The sequence below is a fragment of the Aspergillus neoniger genome, assembly GCF_003184625.1.
Source record: "Aspergillus neoniger CBS 115656 unplaced genomic scaffold BO87scaffold_2, whole genome shotgun sequence".
NCBI classification, from domain to species: domain Eukaryota; kingdom Fungi; phylum Ascomycota; class Eurotiomycetes; order Eurotiales; family Aspergillaceae; genus Aspergillus; species Aspergillus neoniger.
Window position 1 is genome coordinate 912,014 of NW_020291130.1, and position 18,430 is coordinate 930,443.

The 18,430-nt window shown below is 51.4% G+C and overlaps 6 protein-coding genes across 6 annotated transcripts; 4 read left to right on the forward strand and 2 right to left on the reverse strand.

Moving 5' to 3' along the window:
- Window positions 1-32: 32 nt before the first annotated feature.
- On the forward strand, window positions 33-3,819 carry BO87DRAFT_80175 (putative nonsense-mediated mRNA decay protein (Nmd5)). Its single transcript, XM_025629579.1, has 8 exons — window positions 33-146; window positions 215-293; window positions 416-876; window positions 950-1,134; window positions 1,191-3,058; window positions 3,110-3,288; window positions 3,341-3,458; window positions 3,510-3,819. The coding sequence occupies exons 1-8, from the start codon at window positions 57-59 to the stop codon at window positions 3,665-3,667; spliced, it is 3,138 nt and encodes a 1,045-aa protein (XP_025484765.1). The 5' UTR covers window positions 33-56; the 3' UTR covers window positions 3,668-3,819.
- Window positions 3,820-5,199: 1,380 nt separating this feature from the next.
- BO87DRAFT_324933 (uncharacterized protein) lies at window positions 5,200-5,815 on the forward strand. The gene is made up of 2 exons (XM_025620081.1): window positions 5,200-5,403; window positions 5,469-5,815. The coding sequence occupies exon 2, from the start codon at window positions 5,504-5,506 to the stop codon at window positions 5,723-5,725; it is 222 nt and encodes a 73-aa protein (XP_025484766.1). The 5' UTR covers window positions 5,200-5,403; window positions 5,469-5,503; the 3' UTR covers window positions 5,726-5,815.
- A 171-nt stretch (window positions 5,816-5,986) lies between these two features.
- Window positions 5,987-7,389, reverse strand: vip1 (putative actin cytoskeleton protein (VIP1)). The gene is made up of 3 exons (XM_025622286.1): window positions 7,047-7,389; window positions 6,897-6,983; window positions 5,987-6,795 (listed from the first exon to the last, which is right to left on the reverse strand). Exons 1-3 carry the CDS (start codon window positions 7,127-7,129, stop codon window positions 6,192-6,194), a joined length of 774 nt encoding a protein of 257 aa, XP_025484767.1. The 5' UTR covers window positions 7,130-7,389; the 3' UTR covers window positions 5,987-6,191.
- A 79-nt stretch (window positions 7,390-7,468) lies between these two features.
- BO87DRAFT_349260 (uncharacterized protein) lies at window positions 7,469-9,111 on the reverse strand. The gene is made up of 3 exons (XM_025621018.1): window positions 8,600-9,111; window positions 8,466-8,539; window positions 7,469-8,408 (listed from the first exon to the last, which is right to left on the reverse strand). The coding sequence occupies exons 1-3, from the start codon at window positions 8,805-8,807 to the stop codon at window positions 7,731-7,733; spliced, it is 960 nt and encodes a 319-aa protein (XP_025484768.1). The 5' UTR covers window positions 8,808-9,111; the 3' UTR covers window positions 7,469-7,730.
- Window positions 9,112-11,724: 2,613 nt separating this feature from the next.
- On the forward strand, window positions 11,725-16,328 carry BO87DRAFT_349263 (carbamoyl-phosphate synthase (glutamine-hydrolyzing) CPA2). Its single transcript, XM_025621019.1, has 3 exons — window positions 11,725-12,585; window positions 12,758-15,807; window positions 15,865-16,328. The coding sequence occupies exons 1-3, from the start codon at window positions 12,225-12,227 to the stop codon at window positions 15,970-15,972; spliced, it is 3,519 nt and encodes a 1,172-aa protein (XP_025484769.1). The 5' UTR covers window positions 11,725-12,224; the 3' UTR covers window positions 15,973-16,328.
- A 478-nt stretch (window positions 16,329-16,806) lies between these two features.
- On the forward strand, window positions 16,807-18,380 carry BO87DRAFT_382336 (S-adenosylmethionine-dependent methyltransferase; the record flags this gene model as incomplete). The annotated part of the gene is made up of 3 exons (XM_025624599.1): window positions 16,807-16,950; window positions 17,103-17,402; window positions 17,475-18,380. 3 exons carry the CDS (start codon window positions 16,807-16,809, stop codon window positions 18,378-18,380), a joined length of 1,350 nt encoding a protein of 449 aa, XP_025484770.1.
- Between the last annotated feature and the right edge of the window lie 50 nt (window positions 18,381-18,430).

The window sequence follows — 18,430 nt, forward strand, 5'->3', positions numbered from 1 at the left end:
TTTATTTTATTCTTCCAGCTTGATTTTCTATTACCGGGGGCCCTTGCTGGTGCGAGATGGATGTTGCCGCTTTACGAGACCGCATACAGTCTACCCTTGACCCCAATGCGGACAATCGACGCCAAGCTGAATTGGACTTGAAATATGTATGTGTGGGAATAGAGTGTCAGATCTGCTCGGTGTGGCATCATACTTATTTCACACTTCTCTCTAGGCCGAGACGCAACCCGGATTTATAAATGCGCTCTTGGATATTTTGCAGGGGGAACAGAACAATGCTGTCCAACTGTCGGGTAGGTTTTTTTTTTTGTGGTGACCGTCCGGGCGATCACCCACCGCCCTTTTTTTTTATCATTCAACACCCTCATACAACAAAAGAGAGTTAATGATCTAACGTAACGATGATTTTCTCTAGCCGGTGTTTACCTGAAGAACCGCATCAACCGTGGTTGGTCCCCTGTCGAAGAAAGTCCGCTGCGCACACCGATTCCCGAGGAGGAGAAACCGGGGTTCCGTGAGAGGCTGATTCCCGCCCTGGCATCCACGCCGCCGAATGTTCGGGCTCAACTGGTTCCTCTTCTTCAGAAAATCCTTCAGCATGATTTCCCCGAGCAGTGGCCCGGTTTCCTGGACATCACTCTCCAGTTGCTGGGCATGAACGATGCCAACTCCGTCTACGCTGGTTTGCAGTGCCTGCTGGCCATCTGCCGTGTATACCGATTCAAGGCCGGAGAGAAGAGGGAGGAATTCGATAAGATCGTCGAGCACTCGTTCCCTCAGCTGTTGAGCATCGGTCTGAAGCTTGTCGATGAAGAGAGTCTGGAGGCGGCGGAAATGCTCCGCATCGTGGTCAAGTCCTACAAGCATGCTATCTACGTGGGTGAACCAAGAAGAGATGAGAGATTTCCAATATGGGTGGCTTAATGAGACTAATGCGATGGTGGTATAGTTCGAACTCTCGCCGCACCTTCAAACACAACAAGCGACGGTGGATTGGTGCACGCTCTTCCTGCGTATCATCGCTAAGGAGCCTCCTGCCAGCGCCATGAACGAGTCGAAGGAGGAGAGAGAGCTCAACCACTGGTGGAAGTGCAAGAAGTGGTCGTATGCCAACCTGAACCGTCTCTTCATCAGGTATGTAGATTGCGCGCAGTGTATGCGTGGGGCATTCATCTAATCACACTTCGCAGGTACGGAAACCCTACGACGATGAGCAAGTCGAGCACTCCCGACTACACCCAGTACGGCAAGGCTTTCATCACTACTTTCGCCCCCGAAATTCTCAAGGGATACCTGCAGGAAATCGACAAGTGGGTGTCCAAGGGACAGTGGCTCAGCAACCCCGCGCTTGCTTACACCATGATCTTCCTCGAGGAGTGTGTCAAGCCGAAGGCTATGTGGGAGCACCTGAAGCCTCACATGGAAAACTTGATCGCTCACTTCATCTTCCCCATCCTGTGCCAGTCCGATGAGGACATTGAATTGTTCGAGACCGATCCCTCCGAGTACCTTCACCGCAAGTTGAACTTCTACGAGGAAGTTTCGGCCCCCGACGTTGCCGCTACCAACTTCCTGGTGGCCCTTACCAAGAACCGCAAGAAGCAAACCTTCTCCATCCTTACGTTCGTCAACAGCGTCGTCAGCAAGTACGAGTCTGCTCCCGATGACCAGAAGCTGCCCAGGGAGAAGGAGGGTGCTCTGCGCATGATTGGCTCTCTGGCTTCTGTCATCCTTGGCAAGAAGAGCCCCATTGCGGACCAGGTGGAATATTTCTTCGTCCGCCATGTTTTCCCCGAGTTCCGCAGTCCCCACGGTTTCCTCAGGGCTCGTGCCTGTGACACTCTGGAGAAGTTCGAAGCTCTGGACTTCCAGGATCCCAACAATTTGATGATCATCTACCGTAACATCCTTGAGTCTATGACTGACTCCGAACTGCCCGTCAGAGTCGAGGCCGCGCTCGCTCTGCAGCCCCTTATTCGTCACGATATCATCAGGACTTCCATGCAGCAGAACATTCCCCAGATCATGCAGCAGCTGCTCAAGCTCGCGAACGAGGTTGATGTGGATGCTCTGGCCAATGTCATGGAGGACTTTGTCGAGGTCTTCTCCGCCGAACTCACTCCCTTCGCTGTGGCACTCAGCGAGCAGCTTCGTGACACCTACATGCGTATCGTCGGCGAGCTCTTGGAGCGCAATGCGGCCAAGGGTGACGAGGACGCGTACGGTGATTTCCTGGATGACAAGAGCATCACCGCTCTGGGTGTCTTGCAAACGATCGGAACCCTGATCCTGACCTTGGAGAGCACACCCGATGTCCTTCTCCACCTCGAGACGATCCTCATGCCTGTCATCAGCATCACCCTTGAGAACAAGCTCTATGACCTTTACAATGAGGTCTTTGAGATCATTGACAGCTGCACTTTCGCTTCCAAGTCCATCTCTCCCACGATGTGGCAGGCCTTTGAGCTCATCCACAAGACCTTCAAGGCTGGCGCTGAGCTGTACCTGGAAGACATGCTTCCCGCCCTGGACAACTATGTTGCCTACGGCTCGCAAACGATGGTTCAGACTCCTGCTTACCTTGCCGCTGTTGTCAGCATGGTTGAGGACATCTTCCAAGATGAGAAGGTCGGTGGTGTCGATCGGATTTGCGGCTGCAAGCTCGCGGAGACGCTGATGCTGAACCTCCGCGGTGGCATCGATCAATACATCCCCGTGTTCATTGAGCTGGCGATGCGCGTCATCGACGCCGGCGAGGCCCGGACGAAGTCTTACCGCATCCACTTGATGGAGATGGTCATCAACGCCATCTACTACAACCCTGTTCTCAGTCTTCAGGTTCTGGAAGCCAAGGGCTGGACGAACAAGTTCTTCAGCACTTGGTTCTCCAACATCGACAATTTCCGCAGAGTCCACGACAAGAAGCTGTCGATCGCCGCGATCAGCTCTTTGTTGACCTTGAATGCCAATGATGTCCCGGCTAGCGTGCAGCAAGGCTGGCCCAGATTGCTCCAGGGAGTGACCAGGCTCTTCCAGACCCTGCCGGCGGCCATTAAGCGTATGTTAATTGAGCCTAACTATGTCAACAAGTGTACTAATTTTGCTATAGATCGTGAGGATGCCACCAAGGAGTCGGACTTCACCTTCGATGAGGAAGAGGACGAAGGTGATGAGGAGAACGACTGGGATGGCGAGGTTGAGTGGACCGAGCAGGATGAGGCTGAGGCGCTCTTGGAGGGCGATGTCCCCGATGACAGTGCCGCTTACCTTGACTTCCTTAACAAGGAGGTGAGTTATATCAAATTGGCATTCGGTTGATCACCATTGACATATTATATAGGCCCAGAAGTTCGGCTCTTTTGCCGATGAAGACGAGGATGACCTTGATGAGGAGAGCCTGCTGGAGACCCCTCTGGACAAGGTTGAGCCTTATGGCATGTTCAAGCACGTTCTTATGAGTACGTCCATGTTCGACTATTTGTAGTGTACGGCCACTGACAATGAAATAGGTCTCCAACAAGAACAGCCCCAGCTCTACGAAAACCTTGCGAAGATCCTGAGCCAAGAGGAACAGCAAGTCCTCCAGTCCGTGTTCCACGAGGCTGAAGCGAAGGCTTTGGCGGCGGCCAACGCCGAGGCGGCTGGTGTCCAGACCAATGGGAACTAGAAGCGCTACGATGAACCCGGAGGGCTGACGAAACGAGCCAGTCGGTCTCTTCGAGGCAACGAACATCGCAACGAAATTCAAAAAAGAAGAAAAAGAAAAATGCCATCCCAGGTTGGATGTCTGTTTTCGCAGGCTTGTAAATCTTCACATCTGTCGTGGCGACGGCTAGTGTTGTCGAGCGGCCTGCTGGATACGTTATAACGCCATCTATGCCTTTTCTTATTTTCTTTTCCTTTGTCATTTAGAACAATTTCTTTTTTCTGTCTCCTGTTCCGTTGACGTTTTTACTAACCCTCTGGTGATGTCCCCGGTTATTTTCCCAAAAGTTCCTTTTACCCCCCCAATGTTCGAGTGCAGTGGTGCTGCAAATCCGAAGAGAATCGATTCCCCCCAATTAATCCTGTCAATTGACTTATGGTTATAATGTCGGACAACGTGAAGGCTATATTTATGCATTCTGCCAACCTGCAGCTGAGTATGAATGATCAGTGCTCTTTGTATGGTGGCCGATGGGCAGCGCGTGCTTTTTTGCAGTAATTTGAGTCCGTGCCTTGTGAGGCATTTAGAAATGTGTAAATACTGTGATACTCCTGTGAATGATTGCCGTTTGGCTAGCATGAAGCAAGTTGCTCTTTCAAAGCCTGCGATATAAAGCTACTAGCCTTTCAAATTCTTGGCCATGAAACTGCCAGCCAGACAGATGTTAGAAGTCGTCTATCTCTACTACATAGTGGCCTGACGGTGTTCAGCTGTTAGGATTTACAAACGGTGCCATACATGTATTGCCATCACAGTATAGTTCCAAAATACTTGTGATGATCTCGCCATCACCATATCCTCGTACTGATATAGCTACATACATATAATGAATGCCCTTTATCCACAATAGCTTGATATTAAGAGACCTGTTATTTAAATAACTACTGACAAATAAAAACCAGGCATGTTAGCCCTCCGAACCTCACAGACTTACGTAGATTAGTCACTAGTAGCAGTATATAACTTTATGCATTCATGGTCTTTATATATATTCATTCATTGTACCAACACAGCACTCTTCTATCATGATCACAGTACGTAGACCTCGCAGTCCAACTATACATGACAACTTCCTTTGCGTAAGGCTAAGCCAGAATCATCCAACAGAACTACTCCACCATAGGGACTAATGTCAATCAAACATCACAGAACTTGATGAATCCTTACATAAGTTATCCAACACCCTGTATATCATTACATAAGCATTATCACGTGATATACGGTATAGAAATGACATCATCGCCTCCAAGACCGATCATCTTCATCATCGATCATAAACTGAAGCTGCCATTCAATATACAATAGAATAGCGTTCTAGCTGTTCTAATACTTAGACTAAAGAATAGACTAATAACTTACCACTAAGTATTATCAATACTACATAATACTATGTACACCCCCACACGATGAAACAAAGTATCTACGTAACCACCATTTTTACAAAAGCCATCCATCACCACCTACCTACACGTCATGATGATGTTTCCCAGAACCACTTCCATCCACTTTATCCACCACCCCAATGCCACATAATCTTGACTGGCCTGGGTTTATATCATAGCTGACTGAAGTTGGAAAATCTGGACCCTGAGAGAATTGATATTTAAACCCTTCCTTCCTCTTCCCTCTATCTATCTATCTACATACCACATTCTATACCCACTATTAACCTACCTAAAACTACCTACCTACCTACAGTAAGTCCCCTCCTCCCCCTCTTTCCACTCCCATAAACACCAAAACCCTAACAAACCCACTCTAGTCCTTCAAAGCAATAAAAGAAAGGAATTAAAGAAAATGTCCGCCCCCAACCCCGGCCGCCAATCCCCCTCTCCCGAGCGCCAATCCGGCGCCCAGCAACAAGACCCTCCCTCGCAGGGCAAAGCCCAGCCTCAATATGCGCCGCCCGAACACGACGTCCAGGACCAGGCGGCCCAGACGGCGAATTTGTCGAGTAACCCCAAGCATCCGTTGGAGGATATAGAGAGTGCGAAGTTTTCGAAGGGGGGTGTGGCTTAACCTAGCCTTTCTTTCTATTTCTTCTTCTGGAAGATATTTAGGGATGGGGGTAAAGAATTGGGAAGTGAAATAAATGAATGTATTTATGATATGGTTATGATATGATATTATTTTTTGTGATTTTACTTTCTTTTTATGGGGTTCGGTGGTGTAGTGTAGTGTAGTGTAGTACGGTATAGTATTGGGATGAGTGAAATGAGTTTACTTTTTTGAGGTTGTATTGTTGGATTACAAAGAGAGAAGGAAGAGGGGAGAGGAGGATGGCATCAAATTGATTGGTATTGGTATTGAGGTATCGCTTGTTCCAGACAGCTAGCTATCGCAAAAAAGAAGATGTTTGTCACTGAAGCATTACATGAACTGAATAAAGGTCAAGTCATTATGGCATACAGACAGAAACCACACCCTCGTTGCTCATTACCCCTAATCCTGTTTTCTTCAGATTTCCAATCGGAAATTGGTTTGCTTACGCCTGCTCAGCAGGAGCAGCAGTACCCGCCGGCTGGGTAGCAGGTGCTGTGCTGGGGGCAGGAGCCTCACCACCCTCAGTAGTGGACTTGCCGCTCTTCAGATCCGCAAGTCTGCGAGCCTCGGTGTGGATATCCTGCACCTGCTTGTTGGTCTGGGAGTAAAAGTCCCGCAACTTCCTGCCAGAGGGAGTGTCGAGGGCCTTCTCGAAGTAGTGGTTCAAATTACGCCAGCCAGTGGTCGCCTTGTCGCTGAGCTTGTAGTTCTCGTCCAGACCACGAGCACGGTCCGTGGCGTGGTACTTCTGGTCGAAGGTGGACAGAGCGCTGGTGAAGCGCGACGAGAACCCGTGCTTGTTGTCCAGAGCGATGGCCTTCTGGATGGCATTGTCGCTGAGGGTGTAGCCGTGGGCCAGGTACTCAGCTACAATGCGAGAACGGGGCTTGTCCTCCTGCTCGAGGTCGTGGTTGTGCTCGTCCTTGGCCTGTCCGGCGCTGGCGGCCTGGTCGCCGGCGATGTCGTCGAGGGTCTGAGCCGCCTTGACGTGCACAAGGGAGGAACCAAGCTGGGTGTTGTCGAGGAGGAGAGCGGTCTTAGCAGCACTATTGCAGGGGATATTTGGTTAGCTTTGATACTTTGGAAAGGTAGAGGCAGTGATGGTGTCATTTGGCGACAATGACGGGTAAGGTGCGGGGTAACTTACGCTTCCTTTTCGAAAGTGACGGTGGCCGACTTTTGGGCTTCAGCTTCGCCTGAAACGGGGGTCACGGAAATGTGGGTGATCTTTCCGCTGCAAGGTTGTCAGCTGTGCAATCCATGCAAGGGGTGGGTTTGAAATGCCTGCATTGCATACCAGAAGCTAAAGAAGTCCTGGACCTCCTTGTCGGTGGTTGCGGGCGCAATGCCCTCGACGTGGACGGTGGAGCGTTCAGACATGTTGTATGAGGTGTGTTTTGGAAGAAGGTAGAGAGGGATAGATGTAGATGGTATATTATTCAGAGAGTAGAGTTATAAGTCTGAAGAGAAAAGAGAGAAAGGAGGAGAGGAGGAGAGCTGACATTTAAGAAGACTGGATAATGTTTCGTGTTTAGGGGGCGGGCCTAGAGGCGCCACAGATGACGTCGCGAGGGGCAGCCAGTCTCGCGCACAGCCACAGTGGGCCACGGCCGCGTTGGCCATTCAAAGACAACAGGTGAAAGTGGGAGGGAGGAGTGCAGAGTGAAACTGAAACATTCTTAGTGTTACCATCCTTGGACTATGATCTATCTAGATGGTACCAGTGTCTTCTCCCTATAGGTCCGCCCTGGCAGGCAGTAGCATTTTCCCCAGAGGCCCAAAGCGTCTAATCGCAGAAGCAAAAGCAAAGCCGGAAAAAGAAAACCGAGATGTGCGCCCGAACAACCTAGCAGTAAATAAATAACACAGACCCAAAAATGGCAAAGCAAAGCGAATAAAATAACGGCTGAAAGATCCTGCTTTCCGTAATTCATCCATAGCACCCAGCCTATAGCCAAAGAAGCTTTTCGACATCTCCATCTCATTCCTTAGTCTCCGTACCGGATGGCTCTTTTGAGTCTGGGGTAGGTGTAGATGGGGAGTTGTCGTCTCTCAGATGAGAAGGATTCGACTCCGTTAATTGAATCTTTGAGATGACGGACTCAAGGTCTCGGACACGTCGGCGTAGCATCTCGTTCTCGCGTTTGAGCGAATCGACTTCTCCGCGCTGCTGCAAGACCTCTTCATGGCGGCTTGTAGAACTAATACTGGGCGTCTTCTGCTGGGACAGCGAGCTGCGGTGCGGATAGCTGCCCGCATGATGGGCTGGGTGGTCAGTCGGTTGTGTCTGATGATGAGATCCTGGCGTTGATGGCAACGCCCCTTCCGATTGCCGATGGGAGGTGAGCGATGATTCCCTGCTTCGCCCCGGTCGCGAGGGGTCAGGACGTGTCGCAGGAAGGTATGCCTCTCGCGCAGGAGCAATGCCGGAAACACTTCCCGCTCTCGAGCCTTGCACCGCTGGGATATAGGAGGAGCTCAAGCTGGAGGATGAGCGGTGTCTTCGCGATGATGTGGGGTGCGCAGTGCTGATAATGTATGGCGATGCATGGTGCCCATCTACCGAGTCGTTAAGGGTGGTGGATGTCGAGGAGGCTGTCGATGCGACCGAGTTCGTTTGTTGACGGAGGAGGGAAAGCTCTCGCGACAAGCGATTCACCTAGAGTAGGATAGAGTAAGCATAGACTCAATAAAGGAAGGATCCAACGTGTCGTACCATTGCCTCCTGCTCTTGCTCGAGCATTGAATGGATATCGGAAGGAGTGAGCGGTTTGGGATGACGAAGTGGACCTTGAGCTAGTCAGTCAAGTTGCTCTCCAGCTTTCTTTGTCTGCATGGTCATTGGCTTACCCGACGTAGACATGTTGTTTGTCTGGTCGCTGACGGTTGGGATTGCAGCTGTATGAGTGCTCGGTAGAGATGCAGCGACTGAAGGAGCCATGACTTGCGACGAGCGACGTGAAGATAATGTCGACGTGGTGGTCGGTTGCATTGTTGTGGCAGCCCGAGGTCGTAATCTGGGAGAAGAAAGAGAACCGGGGTTTAGTCCGGACGCCATATATACGAAACTTTGGAAGATGCAGGACGACCAAGGGTATCGACTGGTGGGATGGACGAATGGTGAAAGGTAGGACCCGAAGTAGTCCCTGAATTGATAGGTATAATCCGGCGGAGACAGTCGTCTTTCAGGTTAGTTTCGTTAGTTTGTCGGTAGGAGGAAGTATGGATGCTGGGGGAAGACCGGAGGACACCAAGCAGCAGCAGCAGCAGCAGCACTACCACTTACCCTTAACTTCTTACTCTTGACAGACTAATATTACTTTTGGCAGACCACCGAAGAAGCACAGGCTGCAGCTCCCCCCCCTTGATTGGACTGACTGGAATTTTAAAGCATACCAACCACTGAGCCACCACTGAATTGTGCGCGAATTCTCCAGCTGAATGGAGCCGACTTGCATGGAACCTATCATCCATCCTTTGCCAGTTCCTAGCTTTACTAGTTGCTTTGCTTCACGCTCGGCCGGATGGACCTGGGGCCGCTTCCCGGGAGTCCAGAGCTTAATTATCTGTCCGAGAGAGCTTTAGCCAGTCTTTTGATTCTGAATGCACAGAACTAACAGGGGTGATTCGGTTGGAAGATTGAAGTTTATATTTGGATCGGAAATCCCGCCAATAGTCAAGGGAGGCGATGTTGGCGCAACAATCTTGGTCGTTGTCCCACATCCACCGTTTCCCAGATTCTCTCATCATGGCACAGCAGGTCGTAATCTGAACCCATCTGACCGCATAATTATGTGCACACTAACGCTGTCTGTCTGCTCTTTTCTTTTCCCGCTCTACCGCGCTATCCTACTCTAGTAAGCTCGGTCGAGATTGGCTCGGCATTCTTCCTCACATGCATGAGTTTCTACCTACTATGTACTAACTCGTCTATACATAGAGCTAAGGCGGAGTCCCCATCCTGAGGCTTAGAGTGAGGCCCACTCTAAGGCACTGCTTGAGCTGCTCTGTCAGATTTCTCTCAATGCAGAATCATCAATGCGATGGATTCTTCTTTGCTAGTATTTATAGGCACACGACTCCAAGGTCGACTGACTGTATTAGTGCGCATTTGTCAATAGATTCCACTAAGCCCAGCTTGGGTTATGCAGAACTGCCAATCGTGGGCATGCACATCATACATGCCTGCCAAACGGTGCGCATATGATATATTCATGTGTACTGCGTACAGAGCATGTCTAATCACCAGTATGGAGTTAATAAAGTCTACATCATCGTACTTGGTCGAGATCATATGCTGGAGTAATTGTTTCAAGTGGGACTCTTTCCCCCATGCGTGCCCGGCCAATGCGCCAAAAGCGGCACCGCGTCGGGCCGAATCAACACTGTAAGGCGGATCCTCCAGTATCCGCGTCTCTGCAAAGACTAGCGCATCCTACAAACACCGCGCCTACTCAGTCTGGTCTCATGGCCCTGTTCAATGACATGAGTCACGCGACACCCACCCATATCACCTCAATTGCCAGATCTATGAGGCTTACGTCAGGTACCGTCAAGGTGCTCTCTGGATCTGATAGGCCTTGATATCTGCCTTGATTCCCGGAGAATTGACCCTGAGCCTCTGAAATACCAGTGTCAACCCCGTGTCTTATGATAAATATTTCACGAAGTAGTCATTGACTTGAAGCAGATCTCGCCAGACTTGACAGGGCCGCGAAAACAATACGATAAAGCGCTGCGAGCGAATGTGCCTGCGAGGAAAAACACCAGTTGGTTGTGGAGAACGCCACTATAAAAACGAGAAGAGCAAACTAAAAGTGGAAGGATTATCGGTGGATTCGCTGTTGGGATGACAAGAATACTCTCGGACTCCGCAACCGTCGGCAGGATGCAAAGTCTAGACTATATTTCTCAACAGGAAACGACAGGGAATGCACGGCAGCTGGTGGAAGACGTATATTATATACTCAATCAAGACCTGAAGGATGCTTTATATAACCGGGAAGATGAATGAGAGAACGATATCTGGGCGTCCAAGGCACGTTAAACCGGGCCACGGACCTAAATGTGGCGGATCCAACAGCCAGCCAAGGGTCCATGTGTTGAATTACATGGGCAAGTGGCTGTTGGGAGTTGATCTACTATCTAGCCCCAACTTTGTAGCTTGGAAGCGAGGACGTACATACTTAGCAACAGGTTGAGACTAACACATATAGGCTAAATTAATGTTGACACTACTGAATAGAGTTGAGTTGGAAGGCTCAGATGCCGATGACTCACGGCATAAGTGCTCCTTCTATCAAGGAACCATAGACGAACAGTGGAAAGCGTTTGGATGGGCAGGAGGTGTATTCCGGCGCGTGGAGACCCTCCGATAGCCGGTGTTGGCCTGGTGAAATGGGATTGGCGCAGTAGCGAGCATTGCATGCTGGGCGGACACTAGATAGGCATGGATCTGCTTGACGAACCATCGAAATTTCCTGGAAAATGAACAATGATGAACAGACGACGGAGTCATGATCTGCCTAGGAGAGCACTGGTGGTCCGTTCCCTGGCAGGGAGTTGTGAGTCAGACAAGCTTTGGAAGGGGGGTGTCTAATAGCAATTGAATAATGATTATCCTATAATAACGCTTTACAGTTGGGATAGCAGCCCCTGGACAGCTGGGAAAAGACTGGGACGGGCTATCAAGTCAGTAAATTAGTGATCGGTATTGCTAACCGCGGGCTCCATTTCTGCCACTACTGCCGCTAGTCACCACTTAGTCACCACTTAGACTTGGCCCCGAACCTGTTAGCCTGCAGTTCCCCATGCCCTCACATTGGCCAATGGCCCAGGCGGTGAGTGGCCGGGCCGGTCTTTTGGGGGAATTCTGGAGTCCCAGCGATCCAGAGGGCAGACTGAAAGGGGAAAAGAGGGAAAAATGGGCTCCGCACACCGGAGCTCTTATCGGCCCTCCCAAGGTTGGGGCATCTTTTTTTTTTTTTCCAATGCAAAGTCGGAAGTCCCATTGAACCTCCTGGTCGGTCGGCAGCCCGCGCTCCATTTTGGCTGGTTCTTGGTCTCCAGAAAAAAAGTGCCGCATTGACTCATCGCCGTTTCCCGCACCTTTTCTTTACTTCTTCGTTTCCCGTCCCCTCTCCATCTTCTTTAGCCATTTCTTCCTTCACTCTAATACTCTCCCAGAATCCAAAAAAGGTCCGACTGGCCAATTCATCTCCCTTTAAGTCCTCCCCTTTGGTCGTGGGCGTGTGGCATAAAGTGGAATACACCAGGAACTCAATTGCTTGGCCTTTGCAGGGAAATTAAAAAATTCCCACAGAGCCGGACCAAAAGCGGAGTCTCCAGATCATCCTCTCCGGAACTCTGCCAGGCCATAAAGTAGAGAGTGTGCATCCTCTCAATTGACTCATCTCCTTTATTTTCCCACCTCTCTCACTCTTCCCTGTCCTTTCAGCTACCAGCGCAGAGCGCAATGGTTCTCGCTACTCGTTGCGGGCAGGCTACGTCCGCCCTCCTGCGTCAGCGCTGTCTGGCGGAGTCTCGTCGCTCCGCCCTCGCTTTGCGCCCCTTCTCCTCCCAGACCACCGCTCACTCGACGGCTTCGAGTCTCAGATTGGCCAAGGCCCCTTCTCCATGGCGACCGCAGCAGCTGCGCTCTTTCTCTAGCGCCCTTTGTCGCTTGGCTTCCGAGACCTCCAACGCTCCCTCCGCTGACAGCTACCTCGCCAGTGGACTCGTCAAGCCTGGCAGCAAGTTGGTCGATGTCAAGAAGGTCCTCGTTATTGGTAGTGGTGGTCTGAGCATTGGTCAGGCCGGAGAGTTCGACTATTCCGGTAAGTTGGACGAGTCGCTGAACCTTGGCTTTCCCATCATGATTTCCCTGCTCCTTTCCCCGGTGTTTTGCGATCAATCGAGCGATAACTACATGGTGTAAAGAAAGGAATTGGATTTAATTGGTCAAGGTAATTTTGTGAGACAGTTGCTAACTCTAATTTTCTTCAATAGGTTCTCAGGCTCTCAAGGCCCTCAAGGAGGCCGGTGTCCAGTCCGTCCTGATCAACCCCAACATTGCGACGATTCAGACCGATCACAAGCTCGCGGATGAAGTGTACTACCTCCCCGTTACCCCCGAGTATGTCACCTATGTCATTGAGCGGGAGAGACCCGATGGTATCTTCCTCTCTTTCGGTGGTCAGACCGCCCTGAACTTGGGTGTGCAGATGAACCGCATGGGTATCTTCGAGCGCTACGGTGTTCGCGTCCTGGGAACCAGCATCAAGACCCTGGAGACCAGTGAGGACCGTGATCTTTTCTCCAAGGCCCTGAACGAGATCAACATCCCCATCGCCGAATCCATTGCGGTCAGCACCGTCGACGAGGCCCTGAAGGCTGCTGAGACTGTTGGATACCCCATCATCGTCCGTTCTGCCTACGCTCTGGGTGGTCTGGGTTCCGGTTTCGCTGCCAACCCCGAGGAGCTGAAGAACTTGTCCTCTCGCTCCCTGACCCTTTCTCCCCAGATTCTGGTCGAGAAGTCTCTCCGTGGCTGGAAGGAAGTCGAGTATGAGGTTGTCCGCGATGCTGACAACAACTGTATCACTGTTTGCAACATGGAGAACTTCGACCCCCTTGGTATCCACACCGGTGACAGTATCGTCGTTGCTCCCAGTCAGACCCTGTCTGATGAGGAGTACCACATGCTCCGTACCGCTGCTATCAAGATTGTACGCCACCTGGGTGTCGTTGGTGAATGTAACGTTCAGTACGCTCTGCAGCCTGATGGCCTTGACTACCGTGTCATTGAGGTCAACGCTCGTCTTTCTCGTTCCTCGGCTCTGGCCTCCAAGGCCACCGGTTACCCCCTGGCTTACACTGCTGCGAAGATCGGTCTGGGACACACCCTCCCCGAGCTTCCCAACGCGGTTACCAAGACCACTACTGCCAACTTCGAGCCCAGTCTGGACTACATCGTCACCAAGATCCCCCGGTGGGATCTGAGCAAGTTCCAGCATGTCAACCGTGACATTGGCAGTGCCATGAAGTCCGTTGGTGAAGTCATGGCTATTGGTCGTACTTTCGAGGAGTCTTTCCAGAAGGCTATCCGCCAGGTTGACCCCCGCTTCGTTGGCTTCCAGGGTGACCACTTCGAGAACCTCGACGAAGTCCTGAAGAACCCCACCGACCGCCGCTGGTTGGCTGTTGGCCAGGCTATGCTTCACGAGAACTACTCCGTTGACAAGGTTCACGAGCTGACCAAGATCGACAAGTGGTTCCTGTACAAGCTCCAGAACATCGTTGACTGCCACCACGAGCTCAAGGACATCGGCAGCCTCTTCGGCCTCCAGAAGGAGATCCTGCTGAAGGCCAAGAAGCTTGGTTTCTCTGACAAGCAGATCTCTCAGCTCGTTGGCGCCTCCGAGGACGACGTTCGCGCCCGCCGCAAGTCCTTCGGTATCAGGCCCTGGGTTAAGAAGATCGACACCCTCGCCGCCGAGTTCCCTGCCGACACCAACTACCTTTACACCACCTACAACGCTACCTCCCACGATGTCAGCTTCGATGACCACGGTGTCATCATTCTGGGAAGCGGTGTCTACCGCATTGGAAGCTCCGTCGAGTTTGACTGGTGTGCTGTCAACGCCACTCTTTCCCTGCGCGGCATGGGCAAGAAGACTGTCATGATCAACTACAACCCCGAGACCTACTCCACTGACTTCGATACCGCTGACAAGCTCTACTTCGAAGAACTGAGCTACGAGCGTGTCATGGATATCTACGAGCTCGAGAGCGCCAGCGGTGTTGTCGTCTCTGTCGGTGGTCAGCTTCCTCAGAACATTGCTCTCCGCCTCCAGGAGACTGGTGGTGCTCACGTTCTCGGAACTGACCCCAAGGACATTGACCGTGCTGAGGACCGTCACAAGTTCTCTCAGATTCTGGACAGCATTGGTGTTGACCAGCCCGCCTGGAAGGAGCTTACCTCCGTCGCCGAGGCTGAGCGCTTCGCTGAGACTGTTGGCTACCCTGTTCTCGTTCGTCCCAGTTACGTCCTGTCTGGTGCTGCCATGAACGTCATCTACAGCGTCGATGAGCTCAAGGAGAAGCTCCTCAACGCTAGCGCCGTCTCCCCCGACCACCCCGTTGTCATCACCAAGTTCATCGAGGGTGCCCAGGAGATCGACGTTGACGCTGTCGCCTCCAACGGCAAGCTTCTGCTCCACGCCGTCAGTGAGCACGTTGAGCCTGCTGGTGTTCACTCCGGTGATGCCACCCTCGTCCTCCCCCCCGCCAACCTGGAGGAGTCTGTCATGAGCCGCGTTAAGGACATTGCCGAGAAGGTCGCCAAGGCCTGGAACATCACCGGTCCCTTCAACATGCAGATCATCAAGGCTGATCTGGAGGGTGCTGAGCCTGAGCTGAAGGTCATTGAGTGCAACCTTCGTGCCTCCCGCTCCTTCCCCTTCGTCAGCAAGGTCCTGGGTACCAACTTCATCGATGTTGCTACCAAGGCTCTGGTTGGCCGTGACGTCCCTGAGCCCGTTGACCTCATGAAGGTCAAGCGCGACTACCTCGCTACCAAGGTTCCCCAGTTCAGCTGGACCCGTCTTGCTGGTGCCGATCCTTTTCTCGGTGTCGAGATGGCCAGTACTGGTGAGATTGCTTGCTTCGGTAAGGATGTCGTTGAGGCCTACTGGGCTTCCCTGCAGGCTACCATGAACTTCCGTTGCCCTGAGGCTGGCGAGGGTATCCTGCTCGGCGGTGATATCACCAACCCTGCCCTGGCCCAGATCGTCGAGTACCTCAAGCCCCTCGACTTCCAGTTCTTTGCTGCTAGCCCCGCTGTCAAGGAGCACCTTGAGGCTGCTACCAAGGTTCCCGTGCAGGTCATTGAGTTCCCCAAGCAGGACAAGCGTGCTCTGCGTGAAGTCTTCCAGAAGTACAACATCCGTGGTACTTTCAACCTTGCCAAGACCCGTGGCAAGTCCCTCCTCGATGAGGACTATGTCATGAGACGTAACGCCGTTGACTTCGGCGTTCCTCTCTTCATGGAGACCAAGGTATGCAACTCATTCCTCTTCCTCTCCACTTGTTTTGATGCTAACTGTTCTTTGTAGACTGCCCTCCTCTTCGCCCAGGCCATGAGCGAGAAGCTGCCCCGTCCCGATGGCATTCCTTCCGAGGTCCGCACCTGGTCCGACTTCACTGGCGGCAAGCTGCTGTAAACGCAAGTTTACCCACCAAAAGGACGAAAAGTTTGATTTCATAGATATAATCACGGTTTTGTATTCGTTCATCTTTCCAGGCACAGAAAAGCCGCCGTGTTTGGCGTAGCGGATAAGGCTCCATGTTGATAGATATGTTTACTCCGTCTTCAAAAAAGACGATATGAGGAATACGGTCATGCGCTCTGTGGTTATTCTTTTCTGGTTTGTTGGCCTTGTGGATGATTCCTTCTGCTGTCTTTTGCTTCGCAGTCTATAGGTTTGTAGGCCGGCTTTGTGCTTGAGCGAAAGGTCAATTATTCTTGATTCTAGTTGTATGTAGTATAGCCTGTCAATTATATCCAATTTCGATTTCTGATATGATTATGGCCAATTCCGTGCTTTGTAGTTGTAGCAGCTTCATTATGATGTGATTATCATCGATCAACACTATAAGCTATGCTCTTTGCCATCATGATTGAGAGGAGTAATCCACCAAAGTTGGCCTGCGAGGCGGTTGACTCAGCCACACAAGTAGAGGAAACCCGGTCTCTGGCGTCACGGACAACCTTGAGCTTGACGCAGTATGCGTAATCTATGTTAGCATCATACTACTTCGAATTCCATCCTAATTTTTTTTTGTACAGCAACGTACCACAATCTAATTGTATAGAAGAAAAGCCTCGAGTAGAAACATTTTTCCATTCCGAGCCCGTCCACGCCAAGCTTAGACGAAAAGGGAAATAATTCTATAACCTCAATGATATACAACTACAGGACCTTACAAACTATTTATCCTGCCTTAAGCAATCCAACCAATATTCCAGACTAATACATGGAAACCAACAAGATCCAATGAACACAAAAACCACACCCCAGCCCGCCCCAGGTGGTCTAGGACGAGGCCTCTTCGCCTCAACAGACATTGCCGTTGGCGAAGACGTGCTACACATCCCCGTTCCATTCGTCGCAGTCCTAGACACAGAGCACCTAGGAGAAGTATGTTCCGGCTGCTTCGGTCAAAGACAGCTCGAAGAGGAAGGGATTGCTCTGAAAGGGTGCAGAGGATGCGGTGTTGTGAAGTACTGTGATAAGGTCCGAGAAAACTGCCCTCCCCACTCTCAGAACACCATCACTAACTCTTCTCGCAGACATGTCAAGCAAAGGACTGGAGACTAGGCCATTCTCTCGAATGTACCATCTATCAGAAACTGAAGCCTCGTATTTTACCTATCAACGCACGAGCCGTGCTCCGCATGGTCTTGCGCAGTGAACGCCAAAAGTACTCCGACGAGGAGCTGGATCAGTTCCTACAGCTTGAGACGCACATTAAGGACATTCGTGACAAGAGTGCGTCACAATGGGAGCGTATATCCCTTTCCTCGAAGGCGATCAAGGCCTACTCTGGTACGGAGATGAGTGAAGAGGTCATATCTGCTATGGGAGCTAAGGTACGTACATACATACACCCACACACAATGTTACACTTATACCCTTCGAACACAACTCACACATTCTTCAAGCTCGACCTCAACTCCTTCAACCTCACCAACGCCGTCTACGACCGCCTCGGCATCTACCTCCACCCATACGCCGCCATCTTCAACCACAGCTGCGACCACAACGCCGCCGTCAGTTTCGACGGCCCCAATCTACACATCAAAGCTCTCCGACCCATCCAAAAGGGCGAGCAGATCTTCATCACTTACATAGACGTAACAGACCCCTATCCGATTCGCCAACATAACCTCCAATCCCGATACTACTTTACCTGCCACTGCTCGAAATGTACCTCAGAAGCAGCCTCGTCAACAGCAACGACCCTCCACCCAGCACAGCAAGAAGCCTACGACATCATTCAATCTCTACCTACATTAGAAAACCCCACCAAACACCTCCTTCAAGCCCTCACCACCCTACAAAACGCCACCATCCCCGCAACAACCCAGCCCTCCATCTCCCTCCTCGACGAACTCATCACGTCCCTCCTCGCCCAACAGAAATACAAATCTGCCTTCGCTTACGCAGCGGCCCGATACCGTGCTGTCGATCCCGTGGTGTACCCGCTCAAGGGCCATCCTATCCGGTTGTTGCATGCGTGGGTGTTGGCTAGGTTGGCGATTCATTTGTCGCAGGGCGTTGAAGTGGAATCTACTGGTGGTGGTGGTGAGGAGGTTGCGTTGGAAAAGTACGAGGTTAATTTCAATCTGGTTATTTGGTCGGTTTTGGCGGCGTTGGTTAGGGGGGAAGAAACGGGGGGAACAGGGCCTGGGTTTTGGAGGTTGGTGAAGAGGGAGTTTCGGGCTGTGAGGGGGGAGTTTGTTGCTGCGGGGTTGGATCCGAGGGGTTCGAGGGAGTTGGAGAGCGAGATTGGGAGGGAGTGGGGGAAGGTGGATAAGGTAGTTAGGGATTTGGGGCAGAGTATATAGATATACTAGGATAAAAAAGTGGTTGATGTTGAAGGGGATGATGGGATATA

Bases quoted from the DNA above. Each gene is read 5' to 3' on its own strand.
- BO87DRAFT_80175 (XM_025629579.1), top strand. From the start codon at position 57: ATGGATGTTGCCGCTTTACGAGACCGCATACAGTCTACCCTTGACCCC. The intron at 147-214 runs GTATGTGTGGGA...ACTTCTCTCTAG, and splicing joins CTGAATTGGACTTGAAATAT to GCCGAGACGCAACCCGGATT. The intron at 3,459-3,509 runs GTACGTCCATGT...ACAATGAAATAG, and splicing joins GTTCAAGCACGTTCTTATGA to GTCTCCAACAAGAACAGCCC.
- BO87DRAFT_324933 (XM_025620081.1), top strand. From the start codon at position 5,504: ATGTCCGCCCCCAACCCCGGCCGCCAATCCCCCTCTCCCGAGCGCCAA.
- vip1 (XM_025622286.1), bottom strand. From the start codon at position 7,129: ATGTCTGAACGCTCCACCGTCCACGTCGAGGGCATTGCGCCCGCAACC. The intron at 6,984-7,046 runs GTATGCAATGCA...ACAACCTTGCAG, and splicing joins CAGGACTTCTTTAGCTTCTG to CGGAAAGATCACCCACATTT. The intron at 6,796-6,896 runs GTAAGTTACCCC...CCCCTGCAATAG, and splicing joins GTCACTTTCGAAAAGGAAGC to TGCTGCTAAGACCGCTCTCC.
- BO87DRAFT_349260 (XM_025621018.1), bottom strand. From the start codon at position 8,807: ATGGCGTCCGGACTAAACCCCGGTTCTCTTTCTTCTCCCAGATTACGA. The intron at 8,540-8,599 runs GTAAGCCAATGA...GACTAGCTCAAG, and splicing joins AAACAACATGTCTACGTCGG to GTCCACTTCGTCATCCCAAA. The intron at 8,409-8,465 runs GTACGACACGTT...ATCCTACTCTAG, and splicing joins AGCAAGAGCAGGAGGCAATG to GTGAATCGCTTGTCGCGAGA.
- BO87DRAFT_349263 (XM_025621019.1), top strand. From the start codon at position 12,225: ATGGTTCTCGCTACTCGTTGCGGGCAGGCTACGTCCGCCCTCCTGCGT. The intron at 12,586-12,757 runs GTAAGTTGGACG...TTTCTTCAATAG, and splicing joins CGGAGAGTTCGACTATTCCG to GTTCTCAGGCTCTCAAGGCC. The intron at 15,808-15,864 runs GTATGCAACTCA...TGTTCTTTGTAG, and splicing joins CTCTCTTCATGGAGACCAAG to ACTGCCCTCCTCTTCGCCCA.